General features: G+C 38.1%; 1 protein-coding gene across 2 annotated transcripts; it reads right to left on the bottom strand.

The window, feature by feature from the left end:
- Positions 1 to 333: 333 nt before the first annotated feature.
- FBXO38 (F-box protein 38) lies at positions 334 to 22,285 on the bottom strand. 2 transcript variants are annotated; one of them, XM_010081609.1, is made up of 21 exons: positions 22,147 to 22,285; positions 21,147 to 21,280; positions 19,858 to 20,021; positions 19,308 to 19,473; positions 18,846 to 18,983; positions 18,469 to 18,606; positions 17,959 to 18,052; positions 17,410 to 17,540; positions 16,921 to 17,091; positions 16,533 to 16,675; positions 15,426 to 15,648; positions 14,728 to 14,847; positions 13,457 to 13,624; positions 11,142 to 11,636; positions 7,827 to 7,927; positions 6,113 to 6,215; positions 4,910 to 5,076; positions 3,589 to 3,734; positions 2,648 to 2,751; positions 2,254 to 2,367; positions 334 to 967 (listed from the first exon to the last, which is right to left on the bottom strand). In XM_010081609.1, the coding sequence occupies exons 1-21, from the start codon at positions 22,272 to 22,274 to the stop codon at positions 789 to 791; spliced, it is 3,327 nt and encodes a 1,108-aa protein (XP_010079911.1). In that variant the 5' UTR covers positions 22,275 to 22,285; the 3' UTR covers positions 334 to 788. The 2 variants fall into 2 exon arrangements, with proteins under 2 accessions (XP_010079911.1, XP_010079912.1); XM_010081610.1 differs by lacking the exon at positions 11,142 to 11,636.
- Between the last annotated feature and the right edge of the window lie 2,507 nt (positions 22,286 to 24,792).

The raw sequence follows: 24,792 nt of genomic DNA, 5'->3' as shown, positions 1-24,792 counted from the left end.
CTGCTTGTCTTAAGGGAATATTCAGCTTTCACCCAGTTAGTATGTGCAGATTTACGCTAAAGAAAGGGAACCAACAATTAGCAACTTATTTTTCATGTTAGAAATACACTACTAAAGTGAATCTAATGGCACAAAATGCTTTAGAACATATCTTCTGTTTCCCAGGTGCTAAATATGGGTTTTTTTCTTTCCCCAAAAATGTTTTTAATGAGCTCTATAAACAACCAAAGTTCACCAATTTCACTACTGTTTCTGCTTTTGGCCTTCTTTGCAACAGCTGTCAAATAATTCTCTCTCTGAAAAATGCACACAAGACACAAAGATTGTGCTCAACAGGTTTACTCAGACGGGACTCTTAAATGCTCAAGAAAAAGGCACAGATTAAAAGAGACTTTGATGACTCTTTTGAACACAGCAAATGGGATTTTGCTTATAAGAAAAAAAATACTGCTATGAATTGTATGGGCTGAAAAATTCAAATATTCTTCCTTGTTCCTAATTATTGGCCTTCATTATAATGGAATTTAAATTAAATTGTATAAACATATGAAATAAAGTCTCAGCATTAGGAAGTTTTTCTTTTGTTTCCTCTATGTACAAATCTTAGTATACAATTTTTACTTTTCATTATACATTTACTACATACTGTTTTCCAAACTGTGTGAGAGCAACTGCAAAGTATGTGTTTCAAGAAAATGCTTTGCATTCGGAAAGAATCCACCTGCGTTCTTGGCTGGCAGTGCCAATCAGAATTTAGGAAGAGATGGCAAGTCAGGGAGGGCATCCACTCAAATGTAATCATCTTCTACTGGTTCACCATTGACGTCACAGTAATGGATGAAGATAGCCACCACACGCTGGAATACCCCTTTTTTCATCTGGCGCAGTTCAGAGATCTCCTCTCCTATTGTTTCCATACAGATGTCTGCAGACAATTGTCCTTTCCTTCGGGGTGCATAAATAGTAGCTGTGGAAGGCACATAAGAATAAAAACTAGAATCTTTCCTATCAAGAAATTCACAAGCGAATCTGTTTTGCATTAAATGAGAGCGTCTTGGAAAACAAAGAAAACAGAAAAATCTTCCATTGAGCAACCACATTTAAGGAATATTATTCAAGCAGAAAAGGTATTATGCCTTCTCCATATTTAAACCTTTTGATAGCTCCAATACTCATTTAACACACGTAAAGTCCATATGTCTGCAAGTGAAGGGAATCCTAGCGCATAACAAAGCGTTCCTCCTGAGACTTATCTGACATGCTTTCAGGTTATCTATTTGAGTGATCACTTAAATGTTTTATAAACAAGAGCAATTAAGGATAAAGCAGCAGTCTTTCTTTTTTATGGCTTTAACATCATGTTTAATCTAATTGCACTTCTAAATCAAATATAGATCAATTTTTTATAATTCAGACTACATACTGAATTACAAGCATTAAGTCTATAAATCATCTTCAAATAAAATGAAAAGGAAATTTAAAAAAATAACCAGAGAAAGGTATAAGCAAAAAATATTTCTTCCTCACCCTCTTGAGCTTCATCCCCTTGAACTAGAGCTAGATAAGAATATCCAAAATGATGTCAATTAAAAATACCTCCATTGAAGGAGATTAAGCAGTAGAACATAATTATCCCTGCTACCAAGCAAGGTTCTTAATTGAGCCCTAGGAACTGCCCACTATAATATTGTATAAGACAAGCTCTTAAACAGACAGAGGCATATGTATCCTAAACTCTAACCCTTGTCATATCTGTTCCAGACTTTTCAATTCCTCTTTTCTCCCAAGTTTTGGTGAGTCTCACTTCTCTCTGCTGGACTCTCTTCAGCCAACCTTAACAACCTTACACAAAGCAAAGCCAGAGGCAGTAGTCCAGGTGAGCTTTCAGCAGTAATGCCGGTCAACTCCACACAACATGAATTGCTGGGACTACACATCACAACATTAGTTTTGTGTGTGTTTTAAATACACTCATTCTTCTGAATATGACAAATCCACCACAGTTTTAGGCCAAGAAGCAGATTGTCTCTCTGATTTTGTCACTATTAGGGATCCTCAGCTGGCTGATACACTGTTGTATCTCTATGGCTCTCTCCTCTGCTGGACCCTCTCCTCATCCAGCTCACAACACTGCTACAAGTAGTTTTTTATAGTCTACCAAAAACAGAATTAGAAACTGAAAAATAAAGGAATGCATTGTCAGCTTAGGACCAAGCAACAAGTTCTTTGTATACATCAAAAAATACGACTCACTTCTCTCATCATCCTCAAAGTCGTATCTAGCATAGCTGTTTGGCTCTGCTGTTCTCAGTGATCTCAACCATGGGAAGTCAGTAATCATGGAGTAGGGGGCACCATCCACAATGCCTAGAAGACAGATAGGATGAGGAGACAAAGAGAAAAATGTCACTCCTGCAGCATCAGCACCCTTCATCAAGTAAACTTCACCGATATCCCATAGATTGGTCACTCTAGTGCAGGAAAATCACCTCCTCGCTTCAAGTTCAAGTTCAAGCTTCAACTCTGTGACAAAGGTCCTCCACTTTACTCACAATAGTTATTATTCATGTTTCTTGTAACTTGATGCAAAGTTACCTATCTTAGCAAGAGACTGATCATCAGCTTTCAGCTCTCTATAAACACTCACCTTCTAGAGTGTAAATATCTCGTCCCCAAGGGTACTTAGTGTATTTCTTCAGATCTTCATCAGTTCGTGTAGCTTCAGGGAAGAACTCATATTTGATAAGCTCTCTAGAGAGAAGGAGGAAGAGATTACAGCCAGTAGTAATAGAAAATGTGAAAGTAGGAAGGAGAAAAACCAAATGGGAAATCCTACTACACAACCTTTCCTTAATGGGCCTGAAAATCCATAGGAACACTCATCTAAGCCCCTGACACAAACTCAGGACGTAATCCCCTCGCTTTTGAGAGAAACCACAGAGAATACCTATGGTTTAGGTGAGAAAGCAACTAAGCTATCTTTTAAGCATAGCTTTCTATCTGTAAGGAACAATCCAACATAGCTGCAACTAAACAAAACTTCAAAAGTAAATTTGTTCTTATAGTCATTTCAGTGAAAAACCAGGACAACAAAACCACTGGTTTAAAACAACGGGAGGAGAGCCACTGCATACAGTTCCCTGCTGCTGGGAATTTTTGCTCCTCAGTAAGGAGCCAATATTGATTGCACATCATCTTCCCCAGAAACTAACATTATTTATTGTAATAGATCAGTCTTCCTGTTTCTTAATAAAATGAACTTGTTTTCAGATTCTAAGATATTCCTCAGCCATCCTGACTATTTCAGTGTTCAGTTGCACTGCTGCTGGATGGAATAGGACTGGAGAATTCTACGGTATTTTTCATATAGTTAGGTTTATTGAATCTACGTTTTGTATTAGATACAACTTGACATTGAAATTCTACATTGCACCATCTTGCATTCTACATTGCATCATGCTAGACAACAAACTATTTTATTTTAATTTGTCTAACAGAATACAGCAAGTCTACAGCTTGACTGAAGCTGCAGTTGCTCAATCAGGATTGAATACCTTTCTGCAAAGTTACTGAAGGGCAAGTACTCACTGGTTGATGTTTGCTATTGTGTCCATCCAGCTCCGAATGCGCACCTTATTGCGGACATTAGGTGGGTTACTGAATTCATGAATTATGCAAATGTGGTATGGATAAGGGCCACTAAATATCTTTTGCTCAAGAGTCAACGTGTCAACCTGCGAAAGGTAGCAAACAAAGACTTGTAATCAAGAGAAACAAAGAAATGTGTTTTTAGAGTCAATAGCAGACATCTACCAAATCCCCAAAATTCTGGGGGACATGTCCCGCAAAAAGCAACAGCATAGATAATCAAATACATCATTAAGCAGAGTAAAACTTTCCTAGTGCAGCTTTACCAATGAGTCTTCTTGAGTACTGGAATTTGATGGGAAATGTATTTCTGATGTGTTTCATAACTCCAATATGTATGTAAACATTCCTAAAATTACATAATGGTCTAAACTACATTCACTTTCTCTGAATTTGTCTCTGACTTTGGGGGAGGGGCTGGGTTTTGGTTTGCAGGGTTTGGTTTTTTTTTTCCTTTTCTAATAGTCTTACCACTGTCCTCTAAGAAATAAATCAAGAGATGTGGTTTCAAAGAAAAGCTGGCTTTTATATCAAATCAGCCTTCCTTGGTCAGGCAAAACAAGCCAGAAAAAGCATTATTTTGTATCAGAGAAGCAGCATCACAGTATAATACAGAATGCTCTGGTTAGAGTGATAAAGTTGAAAAAAAATTCCAGATCTCACAGATCTCACATTAAGCTCTCTTATTTACTTGTCAAATGACTGCAACAACTCACTAACTGTCAGTGCTTGTATCTCCTACAGGTAATCTTGGGGACGAAAGGGTGGCTCCAGTACCACAACAGTCTTGCAACACTGTTTAGCATCAAAAGAGGATGTAGCTTTCAGCAAAATAGTATTCAAAACTTTAACTGCTCTTACTAAATCTCATAGGATACAGGTTAAAGATTTCACATACCTATGCCTATGTCATGCTTCTGCTTATAAATAACTACAAGCTGAGTTAGTAGCATCTAGGTTCTTACAGTTAACTTTTAGTTTGGAATGAATTCATTGCATCATGATTTTTTACAATATCTTCCGAGGCAATGAATATGGCAGATGGTAAGATTAAGTCTTTAAGTTCAGTATCATTCAAGCTCCAGATTCTGCAATAAAAGCCTAAAGCAATAAAGTTTTAATAAGCAAGATTCTCAGAGTTATGTTATTGTAACATTTAAATTTCTTGCATGAATTGAAAAACTTATGAAGCTAAGAGTGGTGAAAGAATACAGGCAGAACTTCAGACCTGTTCATGATTAAATTAAAGTTGTTTGTGTACCTGCTGCATTGGACGAAGATAAATTATACGGTTTCTTTCTGGTGGCATCCTGAGAATCTGATCCAGAACCTGATCCATGTTTAACTTCTTGCACTGGGCATAGTCAAACCGATTGACAACTGGTGCATTTTCCACTTTTAAGTGTTTCAATACACGGCACCTTGTAGCTATAAATCAGCAAACAAAATTATTAAAAGAACAGAAATATAATACCAAAAGGAACTTAGGAGCCTCCTGTCAGAGATTTTCAAAGCTGTCTGTTTCAAAAGAAGGCAAACAAGTAATGTAAGTAACAGACAATTACTGAAGTAGTTTGGATAGCTGTCAACTTAAGCATAGAGAAGAAATAGCCAAGCTGTTCACTTCTTCCCTTCCACATTATGATAAAATTTTTCATTTGGGAACTTATAAGAACCACCTTTTCAAAAGGCCATGTCAAATTTAATCTAAAAACCTTCTTCTGAAATGATCTGTGGACTGCCACAATTGAAAACCACCGACTTCAAATCAAATACAGAGTATTGTGAAGCCACACAATGTAAAAGAAAACTTTTTCCTTTCTAGTAACCCCATTCACGTAATCAAAGCTTAATGAAAAATTAATGTGTGAATTAATTCTGTGAAGCATTCTGAAATAAACAAATAATTAATTTCTTCATTCTCCGCTAAGCAAAGATACCTCATTTCAGAAGAAAATGTTATTTAGTGTAGATGTTGCAGCAAACAATAAATGACCCCATGCTTCAGCACAGGACTAGTCACACACCCTGGCATGTGAATCTAATGCAGCTTAAGTGCCATAATTAAAAACAGATTTTCATCATGTCAAGGAGGAAAGTATCATCATGTCAGCTAAATAATCTATGGAAGCAGGAAGAAATGAGAGAAAAAACAAGGTACTCTGAAACTCATTTAATCAACTTCCAATTATTGTATTATCACTCTTCAATAAACATCTCATCTTCCTAACCGTCATATAATTTCATCTGTTGATTTTCAGATATTAATCTTTATTAAACCTGTTATGACTTACAAGGAAAGCGGCACTCAATTTGAGAAGCAGCAATATCTGGCATTCTAAGCATGGCTGACTAGTAGCAAAGCAGCTGATGAATACAAAATAAGCAGTGGACTGACTTTAATTCTTTCATTAATTTCTAATAATGACAGATGGAAGAGGAACGTGTGACATTAACTACGTACCATGTATGAACATCATTTTGGGGCAGTCTTTCAGTACCAAATCTGTTATTCCACAGTTGGTCAAGGTGATTCCAACAAGGTTTTTGGATTTCAAAGTCAGTACCTGGTGGAAATTAAAAAAAAAAAAAAATCTATGACAGCATAAAAACAAAGAAAAAAAATTAGAACAAAATGAATTTTAAAAGATACTGCCAAATGCAGAAGGATATTAACTGGAGACTAATTAATATAATACAACTTCTGTTTGCAACAGGTATTTCAGATGACTAGGCTACTGAGAAAAAAATATTTTCTGCTGATCAGCAACATCACAAAATGCAAAAGAACAACTGCACAAGATAAAAGAGAAGTCATATTAGAAAGCACAACTTCTATCAGTAAACCTAAGCATCATCTGTCAGGAATTTAAAATCCTCTACTATGCAATTTCTATTTTTCAGCCACAGTGAGAAAAATGGCAATTCTGGACAGTAACTCTTGTCTGAACACAGAAAGAAGGAATGGCAGAGAATCATGGTTTGAATTTCCCATACCGATGTGTTGTACCAGCACTATCTCAGAAGAAAACCTCATACGGAAGGTTAAAATTATCTATGTAACTTAATCCTCTGCATCCACTGCCGGTGTTAGAAAAATAAAGCATGCATCAAGCTCAAGAAACACATAAGCAGAATCATTTGCAATAGCATGAGCACAGGGGGAGTGTAATGAAAGGATCCTTTTGGTCTTCTATCTGAATTTTTCAAAGTTTTATCACTAAAAATTCTAGCAAAATTTAGCAGCCCAAAGATGAAGCTGATCAATTATACAAAGTAGACTAAACAGAGTTCTATTGAAACAAAGAAAACACATGTAAAGAGAAAAAATAAACATTCTGCAATGGGTTCTTTCAGTTCCAGCAATTTAAGCTGTTCCTTTTAACCACAGATAGTTAAAAAAAATTAAAAATCACAATACTGTTCTTTCAAAATGGCGTATTTTAAGAAGAAAAATCATGCACCCAAAAATATCTTTTATGCTAATCAGAAAAGCTGCAATGCATCCTAGTAACCAGAAAAATATTATGGGACGTTCACAAAAGCTGTCTTAAATTACTGAGGCTAAATTCTTCACTGGACAGAGAGGGGAAAATAAATGCAGGCAGGTTCCTCTACAGCAAAACTCAGAAGAGAAGCTTAAGATAGCTGTTCAGAGCCACCCCCTGAAGCACTCTCATGCTCAACTAGAATATAAGCCTTGGGTAAACAGCCCCAATACAGTAAGCCAGACCTTGTGATTTCTCCTTACATGACTGATCTTTGCTGCAGAAGAATTACCTCATGTTATTTATATAGTAAAAGAACCTCCAGCCTGCAAAGTAACAGCTGAGTTGCTGTGTCCAGAGGTAATTACACATCCCATGTTTTTCTTAACAGCAGCAGCCTATTCTGTCATTTCAAAAATAAATGCCAGAGAATAAATCACTGCATGTCAAGAAGGACACGGTGGGAAGGCAAGACTATAGCCATGAGCATCTATTTTGCTCCTCTCAAACCAGTCAGAGTATCACTTGCACGCAGCACAGAAATTTCCTGTATATGGTTAAGACCAAAGAGCAGCAACATCAGTTATAACTCATCTGACTCTACACAGAAGATAAGTATGTATAATTCCATCATTGTTCAAGAGCATCGCCAGCTGATGGACCTGCAGCAGGTGAGGAAAAAGACCTTACTTGAACATGATCATCTTCAATAACCGGGTCGCTTGTACTTGTGGACTTGTCAGCTGTCCTTTTCCGCTTTGTGGTTTGCCGTGGCTTTGGCTTGGCCACCTCTGGAAACAGAAAACCAGAAAAAAATTTCCTCTGTTCACACTTCAGGAGAACAATAGAGGCATTCCCTAGCTGACAACGTCCAATAAGAACACACATTTCTTACATAAGTAGATCAAGATACCCTTCTGGCTTGAAAACAACTATATCTCTTTTCCTTGCACAAAAACCACTTTCAGGTTTGTTGCTCAGAATCATTCATACTAAATAACTCGGCGCAGAGGGGTGGGCTGTTTATAGATTGAATGCCAAACCTACAAGTTCAACATCACAGAAAGATGTGGAGCCAAGAAAAGAACCGAAGATGAATTGCTAGGTTACACTTGGTTCTCTGCAGCAAACAGAACATTCTTGACAAATACAAGAACTAAAATAGCTTTAATGTTTTAAATAGTAGAAATAATCTAAAACTACTTGGAAGTCTGCTCTTTATAACTGTCACTAAGTTTTTCCTAATATTGCAAAGGATGCCCAGGTATAAAATAATGTTCCCAAGCTGCTGCTTACTCCATTTCATGCACCAGTGACATCAAATTCCTGCTTGATTTAAAAGATGAGGCTTTGAAAAGAAATGATGATAGATGACCACCCTTACTTCCTAGAGTAAGAGAAGAAAAATGCCCTAAATTAATTTTCTGTGATTAACAGATCAAAACAAGAAATTATTTTACTACAATTAAGCTTCCTTTGCTTTTTTTGGTTAAAACATGGCATGTTCACAATGATTCACAATCAAGATAGAATTGCAAAATATTAGAGACTATATATGAACTGCTCCATGCTATACTACCATTAACATTAAAAAAATAACTCTTTTCCTACTTAACATTATCAAATTCCACCAATACATGTAAGCTACTAATTAACATGTGACATTCAGTGGGCCTATGAGCTCCAGAGTTCAGGCTACTGCTTTAGGGGATCCACAGGATGAAAGATGTCACATTAAGTACCCAACTTGTAGCACCCATGCATCACCATCCCCAGGGAATTTTTTTGACAGTTCCTAGAGTATCTACATATAGTTAAATACTTCCTAGCTATATTGTAGGAAGAACTTTCCAATTTTGTGTTGAATTGTTCAAAGTGCAACCCAAGGCCAAGAAATCTTCACAGAAGGTTTCACATAGCATGCATTTTAAAATGCGAAAAGCTTGCTTCACTACAAAGGCAAACTAAAACAAGTTTTAAAAAAACAATTTATTCCAAGAAAAAATGTGGCTTACTTCAGCCATCCTTTAACCACCTAGTCTGTGGTGATAATGCTTTTAAAATTTCACTGTTTTTAACATCTGACTTGTTCCACTGCTTGATATGACTAAATAATTTAAGAGAAGAAAAAACCCCAGAACTTTTACTATCAAACATAGGTTTGTTACAGAAACCGAAAACCAAAATAATTCTATTTATGCTAAAATAATAAAAAAAAAGTCATATTCAAGGCACATTTTTAGACTATTTATGGAAAAACATTTCCAACTCTGCAACAAAGCATTCTCAGGTTATACTCTAACGAGTTGTATATCCTATCCTAGTGAAGAAAAGCACTGTGACAGCCAGGCAGTAGGCGGCTCACTGTCCTATGTATTAAACACAGATTTAAAAGAGAAAAATGACACATCAAGTCTCATCTTCTGCCTCAAGCATCAGCTAATATCTGATGCTTCAAAGAGGAAAATAAGTGCATAAAGACATGCACAGAACTGTATGGAGCTGGGAAAACAGTTCTGAGTTGTGCAGGCTGACTATAGGAAATACTGAGACATTTTTCTCCACAAGCAGAACAGATCTTTTTCCTGACTAACAACTGAAACATGAAAACAGAGATACTTTCAGAAAGATACTCTAATTTAATACTTAGATCTGACTGACTTCATGTTTTGATACTGGATGAGGATAGAGAAGAAACATTTTCTTTTTATTTTTGTAGACTAATTAGTAGTTATAATGGAGCAAGGTAGGAAACAGACATTTTAAATTTAATAGAAAGATCATTTCTGCAATCTGAGATGCATCTAGCCACAGAACAGTATCGTACGTGGTTTAGGTTTCGTTAACACTGGGGAACATTAAGATAAACTGGAAAGACACTAGGACATACTGTGTTTGAATCATTCCATGTAAACAGAGATACGAATTTGCTATCAAACTTTTTCTGCCCCCAATGCATACATTTCTGTAACTAGCACATTTCATTTTGGAGATATCAGGTCATTATAAAGTGTGCTATGCCAGACTAAGATGATTATTTTGGAAAGCAAGTATATTTGGAAGAAACAGCAAGTTCCCCTCTCGCATCTGTTCTTTTCTCTCAACATTTATGGCTTCACTCCAGCCCTTCAGGACTTTATTTTATTGTTTTGTTTGTTTTACATGATGTGAAGCATGAACCTATTTAATAAAAAGACAACTTTCAACATGTTTGATAACCATGCCTTATACACTTGGAAGTAGAACCCAATATGCAGGTGCACAAGCTTGGCTCAATTATAATTATGGTTTTCTTTACCGGTTGATAAAATATCATTTATTAACTTTTGCCTTCTTGCTAAGATCCGAGCGTACCTGCTGTCTTCTTCCTTTTAAAGGGAGAATTTTAATGGGGGGAGACAGTCTTATGTTTCAATGAATAACAGCCTTCACAGGAAGAGAGAAGCTGTCAAAAGAAGTTGCATTTGGTTTTCAAACGAGCAAATCAAACACTGTTTAGTATGTATGGGTAAGATATACAGAAATACTTGCATGGAGAAAAAAGTCAGTGGCACTCTTTCAGAGAGATCTGTTATTTTACCTAGCTATGGCAGTGAAGTCAGCCATTTCTGTTCCATCAATATTCTGACCCTTTGATAAACCACATAGTTTTAAATTATTAACCAATAAACTTCACATTTAACTTCAGTATTATCTGTGGGTGTTGCAGTTGTTCAATACTGTCTCATGCCAGCACAGTAGTTTACTCAGAAATTAATATATGCATATAGGTTATACCTGACTCTGACACCAGAGGGACATGGGACAGCTTGCTTCTAGCTCTTGTTAGTGGTCGGCGAGGATACTCTTCTTTATACTGGGTCTCACAGCTCCTTTGCTGTGAGCCCGTGCTCTCCACCTCACTGGCAGGCCCACAGGCACTCCCACTAGTCCTCTCACCACTTGTCTCTCCTGGAGGCCCACCGTTCGGCGGCAGAGTTCTAAGTGCAAAATCTGATGCAGTGCTGTTTGGTCCATTCTTGCAGGCTCCACTCGTGGATGGGCATTCCCCATCGCAACACCCACTAGTCCTCTGTTGTGCATCCTGTGGCTTGTAGCAGGAACACCTGGAACAAACAGAGCTCTCCTCAGTCTCTCTCTCGCTGGAACCTTCACTTTTACAAGGCGAGCAGACACACTGCCTGGATTCATCTCCAGTTGTTGGACTGGTGCCAGCAGAGTGGCTATTAGCTGTCTGTGCACAGTCAGGGCTAGGAGAGACACCACTGCAGGAGCTGGATGTTCCCGTTGATCCTGTAGCACTACTGCAACCTGGGTAAGAATCTTTGCTTTTGTTTCTTTCAGGCATATCATTTGCCGCTTTCATGTCTGCTTTAATCTGCTCACTTGTTACTTGACAACCTTTCTCACAGCTGCTTTCCTCAGTATGGAGCTGCTTCATCTGGGCCACTTGGCTGGCACCGCATCTCTTCCGCAGTGGTGTCTTGCCTTTACCACTCACTGGAAGAGTTAAGCGAGACAGAACAATGAGACAATCTAATACACAGTTCAGATAAATGCTAAGTGCTACTCTGTCAGACTGCTTAAAACAGAAGGCAGACTAGAGGCCAATGACAAATCTTGTCAGGACCATGCTGCTATCTACACCTTATGGGAATTCATAATATTTCTACAAGTTGCTGAATCTCTATAATGTCTTGCAGCTATTTTTGTAGTGATGTTCTGGGGCATTTGTCAGTAAATGAGATACATATTTGCTAGAGAGGCGAATATTTTCACAAAGCAGATAACTGGTTAAAAAGGCCAAAGCACAAAAATATTAAAAACACACTGATAATAGGCTACTGTTTTCTTAAATATGAGGAATAAGTCTGAGAAATTAAATAGTAACATAGACAGAACTAGAGTCTACGCTTTCAATGGCAATCCTTAGCTCCCCCTCCTGGGTATGGAAAGCAGGGTCAATAGGTAACATCAGTCTCCGTTTACAGATGAATAAAAAAAATAGGGAATAGGGTACAAATCACAATTGGAACTTGGTGGCTACTGTCTTAAGCCGCTCAGCTAATTACACTAAACCAAACCCCAAAAAAACATTACTGGCACTACAAACGTTTATGCAAATTGTCTCCAAACACAGGTTATTTCAGCCCTCAAACCAGAACTGACATCTATGCCATAAGTACAGCACTCCACAAATTTCCAAGTTGAAACTACCAGTCTTGTTGATATGTACTAAAATGACATGGTGGTTGATGTGTAGGGAGTATGCTAGCTACAACAGGAAGATACTTCATCCATTACAGCTTTGATATGTCCTAGGCTTTGCAGAAATTAAACCTGTACCCTACTTAACTCTCTCTCAGCTGAAACCAGGACACTAAACCAGTACATTTCTCAGTCCTTCCCAATGCACGATTTTTATGTTAACTGCTTAGCTAAATATTCATTAAGGCTTAATACTCTACGTACTTCATCTGTCAATTACTCATAGATGACAATTTGACTTCCTCCTTTGTTGCGTATGTATGAAACCACTTCACTTAGAATATAAACTACAGGAAACAGCACATCATCTTTGTTGCTGGAAAGGCTGTACAATATATGGCATCAGACCCAGGACTTGGAGCCACGGATGTGTAGCTTATAGCTGTGAACTCAAAAGACAGGGAATGTCCTTTTCTACATCTCTCTATAATTATCATACTACCATGCAGTTCTAGGCCTCTGACTCTGAATGAGTCATAATAATAGATATACTACTACTACTATATATTTATGCATACACACACGCTATAATAGTAAGTGTTGTTCAGAAGATGACAGAACTGAACATCACCCTGAGGATTCTAACTAACCTCCAAAGCTCCCCTCAAAGTAAAGTTGATCTTAAAGTGTCCCCTTCAGGCCACTCCCATAGGGCCCCCATGAACCAAAAGATGGCTACAACTCTCATGCATTTGCCCCAACAGTCACATTTTGTTCCAGCAGCAATCATATAGACAACACAGCTGCTAACTTGGCTTCACAGACATGATGAACTCTGTGCACTTTTGGAAATCCAAAAGAGGAGCTGCAGCTTTCTGCATGCAAAGCAGTGCAGCACCACCATTTTTGCGTTTCTGTACAGCAACTATGTGATTGGAGCTCAGATAGATGTGTCCTTACACCTCCACTCTAGATTTGTAACAGGAAGAAAAGAGTAGGGGGCAAACAAACAAGCATGCCTTTTGCAAAGCTAGAAATAAAACTGAACAAGATGGAAAGACTGAAGCTTAAGAACAAATTTTGCTGTGCCCAGGAACCCATCTGTTCCACACCTGAAGGCTCTCTCGTTTCCACTGGATCTCTGCTTTTCTGTTCTCCATCTGAGTAATTCTGTGCAATGCAGGCTCTTGAAGTTCCTATATTTTCTTCCTCATCCTCACTGTCTGAATCATGGATGGTAATAGGTGCTGCTTTTACAACAGGCTGAATGCCACTTGGTCCTGAAACAGCAGAAGAATGCCAACAGTTCATGCAAAAACAAGACAAACATGGATTAAAGGGATGAAGAACTTTTAGAATTGCTTGAAAAAATGACAGGAGATTAATTTGGTTCAATTTAGCCACCCATTCTGTGGCTCCCTCAGTAAAATCCAAATATGAGAAGAGCAAAACACTGCATTTCAGCATTAAAGCATTTTAGCTTGCAAGGGGAAGAGTGTCACAATGTAAGACAAAACTCAGGTTTTCAGTAATGTTTCTCAACTTAAAGGTTTTTTCACAACAGTATGAGTAACTGCACAACTATGGATTACAAGAAGTCCCTGAAACCTCCACCACAAATACAGAAATGTCAGTCAGAATATCTGCAATTATAGCCTATTAAATCCCACCAGGAGAAGTGGGAAGGAAAAGCATAAATTATCAAGCTTCAGTATAAATGCACCTTGTTAATTACCTCTCTTTGCCACTAATCGAATGCATTAGCCAATCACAATGACATATCTGCTTGTGCATAACACAAGAAATTAACATGAAGTTAAATAACCTTTTCAGGAATTATCTTGAAAAAGTGAACAGATCCAGCATATGTGTATGTTACTTCATGTTGTTGGAGTATTTAGTAGAAAATGATGTTGTCCAGCAAATAGTGGCTATAAAAGAAATCAAGACTGCCTTATGTCACTAATGTGTGTCACTAACAATATCATGAATACAAACTAAATTAACATTGGGACAAGTTGTTTTGGATTGAAAAAAAAAGCAAAAAAGAATCCACATGCCACACTGAAAAACGTAAGGCCATTAACATCCACACTGAAACATGACAACCTCATTCAGCCCTTCTGACTCTTTTATTATACTCAGCACAAAAATAAGGTTTTAAGATATGTTACTCTATATGCAAAAGAAAACTGGTGACTGTAAAACAGACTTTAAAACAGAATAAATTTATTCACAACAGTAAGCCGTGCTAGCATCATTATTCCAAACACACCAGACAACCCAGATGAAGAAAACTATGCAAAAACAGACTTACACTGAAAAATCTAACCCCTCAAGAAGGGGATACCAAAAGGTAATTCCTTCCCAAAACAAAAGTTACCTGCTTGCTCTTCATCAACCTCCATAGGAACAACAGCCTGGCTGTGAGCTGGGACCTCATTCTGGCCCTGCCCAGCAGCCATCCCTTCTTCTTGTGCCACCTCCTCCATCTCATTCAGTGCTGAAAAGATTTAAGATGAGGTCAAGATGCGGAAAAAGAAGAACAGAGCCCATAAGCATAGTAAGAATTCAACTGGCACCCACAGAGAGTCAGATAATCATCAAGAAATAAGTAACAGCTGCCTTGATTCCTTCTGTGAGTCTCTAGGTTGCACAAAGTCTCTCACAGATTTGTTCTACATCTCTTTAGCCAAGGCCCCAGCCTAAATTTTGGGGTTTCCTTCTCCCAGATTTTCCACTCCTTCTCAAAAGTCTTCTTCTACTGCAGTGAGCAGCTTCACACTTACACAGATGAGTTTCACATCGAACCTCTCTATCGCTAACGTCCGTACTTACATAAATCATTGAATTATAATGTGCCTGTAACAGCTATTAGATAAAGATAACAAAAAAAGAAAGATAGCTTTTATCACACAGGTATCAGAGATGTGCGGTCCTTAGAAAAGATTGAAGTTACATACCAGAAACTGAAAGAGCAACAAGCTTTCAATGTATATTAATATCTTCTCTAGGACTCTACATAAATGGCAATGCAAATAAAATCACTCCCTACAAAGGTTCACAAAGATCAGAGATTACCCTCAGCTGCAATCTGCTGCTCTTCAGCTTGACCATCTTGCCGCAGCTCATTCTCCTCATTCTGGTCATTTGGGTGTTGGTGATTGTTGTGGTGGATGTTTGGATGATTGTTATTCTGGTGGTTATTGTTGTTGTCATTGTCATTGTTAGAGTTCTGATTGCTGACTAGGGCAGATGAGACACCAATTCCCGTGCCTGCACTTAGGCCCACACGAGCACAACCCTGAAAACAAAGAGCAACTATTAAGACTTGAAACCATGGACACATTATCTCGACAACATATCCTAATGCAAACAGAAAAAGCATTCTGTCAGTAATATCCAGGATAGCAGAACAATAGGCATGTGATGAACAGGGAAATTGTCCCTAATATTTCATTAAGCTACACATTGCAGAGGTCCAGCTTAAGTTTGGAAACCCAGAAAACTCTGTTAAACTCCCAATAAAAGGGAACTCCACAAAGCATATAATCTTATTTATTAAATTGTATTTCACTTGCTATGAGACCATATTACATCAATACAAACAGCAGATTATATAGTCTTCCTAGAACTTAGCAGCCTCAAGACAGAATTAATGATCAAAGAAAGCAGTTTTTACATAGGCAGTTTTCATTATGTTACAACAGCTGTTACAAAGATCAGTGTTACAGTGTGGGAGAGGGGACAACGTGAAGAAATAAAATTCCTGAGCTTTAAAAGCACTCCATCAGGGGAGCAGGACCCACACTTCACCCACTACAAACTCATAAAAACCCCTTAGCATTGTAAGCAGATCCCTAAGCGTAAAAAGAAAATAATATAAAAAGCAGTAGCAAAATGAAGTAGCAGCAGAGACCTCAACAGAAACACGGAAACAATGTGAGTCTTATTTCCTTGTCACATATTCATACCAGATCACACCTTGCTGCTGCTCCCATCTGCAAAAGAAGCATAATTCTCCCTAACATATCATGATAATAGCAACTGCAAACCAAAGCAATTTATTTACCAAGCTATTTAATGAATTAGAACTTTCAGAAGAATGCATAACAGCTGGAGCTTACCGTATTTCTAATGAGCTGGCAACAACAAAAAGCAAAACCGTTCCTTGACTGAAAGACTCACCTTAGGAGGTTCACGGAACATCTGATCCAGAGAAATAAATTCTAAGCTTGGCAATAACTCAATGAACTGACTAAAAGAATCTAGCTTTATCGCATGGCATCGCACCAGGGTGAGGTCAACCAGTCGGGTCCACCTCGAATGATCTGCAGAAGAGAAGAGATGCATTTCCTGAAGGATGCCTGTCTCACTTATCTTTCATTATACCCTTTCCAGATTTGAGAGTGGGCATCTTCTGTATCTCCATTCTATTACCAACATCACCACTGTTCCAAACTACGCATCATCTACTGTACTTACTAAGAAATAAAACAAGCAGTACTGTGAGGAGAAAAATTCGGTTTAACACATATTCATAAAATATCTCTAAAATTTCAAAGGTGTGCAATACCTGTGATCCAATTATTTGGGTTATGTAGATGTGGGCAGTTGTAAATGACCAGATACTTGATGCAAGAAAAAACTTCATTTACAGCTTTCATACCAATATCTGTAATAATTCCTGGATTTTCAACCACATCAGCCAAGCCGTACTTCACCAAGTCTCCATTCGTCATTTTACCTATGAAAAAGACAGTAGCAAACACAGCAGTAAGTTTCAGAAACCTGCCTTTAATAGAATGATTTTCTAACTCCCTATTTTAGTCCAATTTGGCAAAATGGATCAGATTAGTACTTCAGTTCAATATAGCTGAGACTTTCCCGATTTCTTAAGAGTTTCAGGAAGTGAAGAACCATATTTGTCTGTATGAGATCAGCAGCCTCAATAGGGGTACATTAATATTCTTTTTTAATCAGTCTTAGAAAATTATTGAAAACATACGAACTTATTTAATCCATACATTCGTCAAATAATTTATGTATATAAAAGATGTCATACACTGTAGTAAAAACTCATCAACATATCCTAGATGAAGGGTTTCAAACTGTGGAAATTCCAGTTCAGCCATCTTCAAAGCAGAAAAAACACCGTCTTTGGTCAAGGAAGGCTGGATCCGTACTTCATGCAACCTGAATGCAATTAAGAATTGCTCCTATTAAAAGGCATGCCAAAACACCATGGTCATAAAAACCACTCAAGAAGATGCCTTCTGGTAATAAAATGAAAATATTATTTCAACAATGGCAGGATTAAGAGGATATTTGTTGCATCCTTATGGCAGTATTTGGCAGTTACATAGCAGTATATTTGTGAGACTAACAGCACCATGCTTTTCAGATATTGGTCAAGGAAGGCAACTTATGACAGAAGATGATTCAGAAGCAGACATAACTCCAGTTATTTTAACTGCCGAATACTCCTGTTATGTGAAGTTTATATGTTCACTCCTTTTTAAAGGTTGTTCTCCTTCAAATTCTTGGACTTCATTACTAAAATATTTATTTTTAAAAAGGAGAAGGGGGAAAAGAAATATCTAAAGGCCCATACCTTCGTGCAGCAGTTATGATGAGGTAGCCAAGATCCACTTCCAGTGCATTCTTGCAAGCTCCCAGAACTATAGTGTGCAAATTCCTAAAACCACCTGATAAATAAAATAAAACATTCTTTCACTTCGGTCACAGATCACAACTTTAAGCTTTATATATTACCATCAGTGTTGTCTTGACAAGTGAATTAACAAAACATCTTTTTTGGCAAATCAATAAAACACATATTTGCATCCAACACCCCTCCAGTCCTGCTAGTTCTGCTCACCAAAAAATGCAGCTGGAAGGCTAGCTTATCAGTCAAGAGTTAAAATATCAAAACAATACTCAATACAGAGCTATATTTAGCACCACAACCATAGTTGCAAACTTGTTACCTTTAAAATAATAATCAAGAAAGGATATGCTACAGATAAAAAAGCCAAGCCTCACATGCCTCCAGTATTTGCTAATATTTTTATTTATTTGTTTGCTTGTTTGTTTTAAATATGAGTGATAAGAAAACTCATACCTGATCTCCAGCTATCTTCTACCACATGCTGGATAAGTCCTCCAAGAAATGGAACACGAACCAGTTCTAAATGCTCCAAATTTCGAGCTGAAGCCAGGCCCGTCACTAGGGGAACATACTTCAAAGAATTTGTGGGTCCTACATGGAACAAATCAACATAGACAAAGAAGGTTGTTCACTTAACAACATAGCACCAAAAAAATGTACAGGAGAGGGATACATTTCTATTCAACACCATTAATAAAACAATGGCTGTTTTCACAGTTTTCAGAATCTTTATTCTAAGATTTCCATTTACAGTTGGTGCCTATGTAGCTTTAGCAGAATTTGATTTCCTACATGCTAAAACATCCCCTCCATATAAGAATCCCTCTTACCAGCACAGTTCCTCATGACAAAAGTGCGTAAGCTGATACAAAGGAAATCTTTAAAAGGCTGTGGTTTGGTGAGTCTCACCCACTTCAAATAAAGGTGCCTCAGCATTGGGATACAAGGAATCTCAGGGACATTCACCCCTAATAATACATAAACAAAATAAAAATTTTAAACAAACTTTAAACTCTAGAATAAATTTCTTTGAATGAACATTCTGACTTTAAAAAGTAAGTCTTTTATTTGCTATGTGGCATGTGGGAAAAGCTGTAAACATATTAAACACAAGGTTTTCACCTCAGTTTGTCAACACAGTTTTTTACAATTTGCCCTTTGGACCTTCTATTATGTATATAGCAGTGAGTATCTCCAAAAAGCCACATGCCAGATTCCCTGTCTTAAAAATAATCACAATTCTTTAAATTCAGCTGTGTTGAAGCCAACTACTTCACCATAACCACACTTACCTACTAAGTGCAAAGTTTGAATTTTAGCTCCTATAGGAATTTTCAGCTTGTTCTCAGGAGGAATTGGAAAAGCACCATTACGATTACGAAACTTCCCTAAAATGTGAACTTGTGGCATGTATGTCCAAATAGCTTCCACCAGCTCTAAATGAGAGGTCTCAACACCCTGGATAAAAGGAAGCAAAGCAAATGCTCTAACACCAGTTCAAGCAACAACATCCTCTTAGCCATGTAAACTTCTCAATAACACACTATCCATAATGCAATGAGTAATTTCATTTTAAATTCGTAGCAAGACCTGTGTTTTTAAAAGCAGAGGGATCAGAGTTTTAATTCATTTCTGGACTTAAGAGCACCTGTGACTCACACTGGTGCAACTAAAAATAGTACTTATTTGCAAATACGATCACAATTAATTGCTACATCTCTACAGCCCACATCTGAACATGAAGCCCTGTAAGCAATGAGTTCCTGCCAGACTTCTTCTGCTCTCTTAACATGCATCATCCCAGCTGCTGAAGGAGGTTCTCTCTCAAGTCTAACCACTCACCAGCAGATTTGGACAGGCCTGCAAAGCCTCTAAAACTCCAGGAATGCTGAAAGCTTCATGGCCGCGGACTCTGCGTCTTTCAAGATACCTGGGATGAAGACCATAAAGTTGTTCAATGTCTGGCATCTTCCTCAGCAGCGTTAGGAAACTGGAATCAGTGAAACCTAAGATGACAACAACAGATTTGGTATTTGTGTGACAGCAGACACCTAGCTGTAAAGGGAAAGCCAAATACATTGTTCTCTTTATAGGGCAGTATAAATTCTACAATGTCCAAAGATATAGTCAGTGAAGCAGTAGCTTGTCTTCTACTTCCAGATTCTAGAAATCATGACCTACATACTCTTCTGCCTTGAATTTTGTCGGTTTGCTATAGCTTTCCTCCAGTGGAGCTGCTCGGCTACAGGGTTAACTATACTGTCTGCCTTCTCACATGAAGCATCTCTGCGGACTATCAGGCTTTGTGTCTATATTTTTCCTGGAATTTAATTTATCAACTACATGTCTCAAAAGTGCCCAGCCGCATCAGTTATCCACAGTTCATCACTATACACCACAGCTCACAATTCTCAAAGACACAGAGCAGTTTCTTAAAGCAAAGGATTATTTTATTCTAACATAAGAGAACACATAAAAAGAATTTTAAACTAGTAAGTTACCTGTATTTACATCTGTCTTAAGTCTAACCATCTACCTGATATCAGCCCAAACAATCTAACTTTGCAGATCCCCTAACTTTTAGAATTCACTCATTTTATCTCTCTCCCCCAACAAATCCCAGCAGCGTAATTTAAATCCAACAGAAATCCTAATACTCACAGGGTTGACCTAGGTTGCCCAATTTATCTATTGATCTGAAGATGGCTTGAGGTGTGACATCAAAACTTATTTATTCTTACATTGTTAAGTGTTGGCAGATGAGTTGCTCTCTCATTCCATTGTATATTTTCCTGCCTGCATGCAAACAGCTTCTTCTTGGATTAACCCTTGGATTAACTCCCTTACAATAATCAGACAAACACAGATTGTATTTACAGATTGCTGCAGAGAATCCCCATTTCTGCTACAGTAATATCCAATATATATACACCCACACATCCACACAGACACAGATAAATTTTCCAAACCATGTACTCAAGGAAGCCACCCAAATCTCACAAAACGCAAAGGGAATCAAACATCTAACTCCTTTCACTGCTTTTGAAAATTTACCCTGTATGTGTCGTTATAAATCCCAGTTTTGCTCAATACCACTTTAATGCCATATCTTAAGTGAGTGCCTTACTCACCAGTGGGCATGTATTCCCACCAGCGGCCTGCGCATAGATCCACCACCTTCACCACTCGCAGATAAAGGGTGACTGCTTCCTTCAGCTTCCGGGACAGGCATTCCATGCACATGATATCCTGCAAGGGAAGGTACCTTTGGGAGAGGAAAAAACACCCCTCTGATTTATCAAAGGTGGATCCTTTTCAACTTTTTCCAGACTAAAGAACATCCCAAGCATGACTACACAAATTCACATATTTCTAACACCTAAAAACCTTAATTCGAACAGAATTTTCAGACAGTAAGTGTGAAGTTTTGCTAAGCAGAATGACTCACCAATTTTTGTCACTGAATATAGGACATATAAGGTACAAATATTAAAATAGAAAGATGTTTTAGTTCTCTAATACACTACTTACCAAACCATTTGCCACAATGGTTTCTCTATGGTTCAATTAAAGGTACTTTCATTTTCTAGTACATACTAGCAGGCCTAATTTGCAAACATTTTGGAGAGCTACTGTATTTAAAGAACTTGTCAGCCAGACAAGCTTTGAATGTAATAGCCATGAGTGAACATCTTGGCGAAGGACTGGGCTGTAGGGAAGATTATATACTCATCCAAGTTCCCTTCCACACACTATGAGGCAGATGCAATAATTTCAAAATGTGCACTGCAACTACGTAATACCCGAGATATATTTCTGCACTGAAATCAATATTTAAACAGTTGTTACCACACAGTGGAGAACAGAATTAAACCACTTATTTCCTTTTTCATTCTACCATTCATGACATTGACATAAATTAATTTTCAAAGTATCCAAATGAATTCTGGGACTGAGAAAACATTTCTCACCCCTTTTTATCCAGTTTTTATCCACCAGTTCACTCATGGTACATCTACACTTTCTGAATACTATGTGACACAAGCACCAATGCTTGTGTCACAGGATTGGGAAAAAAACAGAAAGCAATAAGATATTAAACAATAAATTGACTTCTGACAAGCTGCTCACCTAAAGATGTGGCAAAGCACCTCATGAGAGAGTTGGTTCATGTAATCTTTTGGCTCATCAGCTTTGGTAGACTCAGAGCCTTCCCTGTTCACTGAGCATGGTTTCACACTTTTCCGCCGGGGACCCATATTTGCAACAATTTCTGATTAAAGGAAATATTCACAATGTTATGCAAATTCAGTGCAACTGCAAGAGAAAAGGGACAGAGTAGAGGAGGACATAGCAGTTAAGCTTTGTCTGCTGAAAAACCCAGCAAAATACGCCAATAAAGACAAGCTCCAGTTACAGCTGAGTTAACTAAGAAATAGAAAAATTCTTCCAACAAGTTATAGTTTGCCTAGTACATAAGGTCTCAGACATAACCTGATTATTAGATAAACTAGAAAGTCCCTTTGGACCAAGTGAAACTGACAAAGACGAAAATCACAGGGTTAATAAGAGATCAATTCTTCTGCATGAATGTCTTCAGACATACCATCCACACACCAGCTGATCAAGACAAATCACAGGAAAAGCTGTGCAGAGACTACAGGGGTTACCAAGCAAACAACAGCTAGACATGTTCCAGAGAAACAGGAAGCCCAAAGCCTCTGTCTAGCATAAAAAGAAATAACTTTCCTTTTAGAAAAACTGGGCTCTTACTGATCATTCCTCAAAAATGCCCTATTAAAGGTCCCCAAACTAGCTCTTCTTAGAGGTTAGAATACCAAATAAAATATTCAGGTTGTTTACTTAAAGATCAAAGCCCCAGAAAAACTGAAAGACCTTGCCTCAGCAGCAACGTGCAGGATATAATCTCTCCCTTTACTGAATTATGTGTTCATGTCTACATCGCTCCTGCAGCACACTTACAGGCACAGGAGGACCAAAACAGCAATACTGTATGTTTCATTTAAAAACATACAAACCGATTACAAGAAGTTACTAGTAAGTAACTAAAATAAATATCAACTTAATGTTAACATTAGAATAACTGAGTTAACACCTCATGCAGATGAACGGCATGAGAAATGTCTTCACTACTGCTATTTAGCTGAGGAATGCCTTCTGGTAAGTAGGGTAAAGCATCACTACCTCAGTAAACCTGCTTAACAGGTTGAATACCAAAATTCAGTGGATGGGGAGAAACAATTTTTTAAAAAGACAGATTTTGGAAAACTTCTCAGAGATGCGTCTGTTACAGCATTCACCGTGAGGTAAATATACCACAGTGCTTCCCATTGTGTGGAAGTGGAAACTGAGAATTAATACAAAATATCTCTTTTTAATGGAAATTAAAAAATAAAAGTTTTGCCTTCTTCAACACAGATGATTTATATGCTTGCACAAAATTTGAAACCTTGATAGCTTCACTGTGACCTAATTATTGAAAAACATGTGCTTTCACACATTGTGCATGCATTTTAAATTAACAACTGTATGTTGTTGTAATTAATTTTATTTTAAAAGGTGACATTAAAATAACTAAACTAGCACCTTTTGCCAGTGAACAGCATTAAACATATCTCTGCTCCTTCGGATTGGCTGAGACTTCTCCAGCAAAAGCTAAAGACACCGAATTTGTTATCTGTACACATACTACCCTTCTTTTTGGTGCACAGTAGAAAGGTTTAGTATATTTGTAGTACTGCATTGCAATGCTGTTCAACTTCATGAAGTCCAAAATTTACTTCAAATTACTTATGAGATTGGATTCCACGAAAACAAGCGTTACGTGGATTCCCAGTGAATGTCACGAGATGACTCAAACTGAACAGGGGACAGGATACATTAAAAATTCTAGCTTGATACAGACACACAATGGTGCACAATACAACAGTATTTAAATGACAGCATTAAAAGGACTGCCATACAAGATGAGACAAGGAAAGTTATTAACAAACAGACCAGTATATTGGGAAAAAGTCTGAAGGAATCCTGTAAAATTCAAATGCAATGAGCACAACCTGCCCTCTGAGTTTGGGCTGTGGTTTGGTTTGGCTCCTGCTATTAAGTAAAAAGGAGAAAGAATGACCTAATCTCTTATGAGGCAGCAGTTTCTGCAAAACACATTTTCCTCTTGACACTATTTCGAGCTGCTGTGTGCAGCTTTAACATCTCATTCTACACTAAGAAGCTGACCCCGTTTGCAAAAAAACCCACAAAACCAAAGAAAAAAAAAATCAAACAAACCCTCACACCTCTTCAAATATTTAATTAGGCCGATAAAACAGAGTTTTGCTTTCCACAGTTTAATGAATTCACACCAGTCTGTATATGAAACAACAGCGCGATGTGTCACCCCCGGTCAGGACTGAACCCGGAACCCATGGCCCCCCGCAGCACCCCCGCTTCAGAGAAACGCCAGAGAACTGCTAGGGACGGCCTGGCAAGCGCTAATGTAGGAGGGTGTTTCCTCACGAGGAGAAAAAGAACAAGTTTATATTTGCTTAGACAAGCCATACAGAAGCAGGTTCCCCTCCTCCCCGCAGCCAGCCCGAACGCCGCCGTTCCCTCAGAGAGACGGGCGGGGGGGCGCCGGCGGCGGCAGCCCCCAAGGCGGTGGCTCAGGGCTTCTCCCTCTCCCCCGCAGCAGCAGGAAGGAGAGCAGCTTCCCTCAGCAGCTGTCACACCGGGGAACGGCCCTCACCGGCTCCAGGCCGGGCC

The sequence above is a fragment of the Pterocles gutturalis genome, unplaced genomic scaffold, assembly GCF_000699245.1.
Source record: "Pterocles gutturalis isolate BGI_N339 unplaced genomic scaffold, ASM69924v1 scaffold36979, whole genome shotgun sequence".
In the NCBI taxonomy this organism is placed as follows: domain Eukaryota; kingdom Metazoa; phylum Chordata; class Aves; order Pterocliformes; family Pteroclidae; genus Pterocles; species Pterocles gutturalis.
This window is presented reverse-complemented; position numbering and strand designations above follow the sequence as displayed.

Coding starts and splice junctions, on each gene's coding strand:
- FBXO38 (XM_010081609.1), bottom strand. CDS start 22,274: ATGGGTCCCCGGCGGAAAAGTGTGAAACCATGCTCAGTGAACAGGGAA. Junction 15,649..16,532: donor TGTTCCGTGAACCTCCTAAG/GTGAGTCTTTCA, acceptor CTTTGTTTTCAG/GGTTGTGCTCGTGTGGGCCT. Junction 7,928..11,141: donor CTGCAAGAATGGACCAAACA/GCACTGCATCAG, acceptor TTCTGTTTCCAG/AGGTGGCCAAGCCAAAGCCA.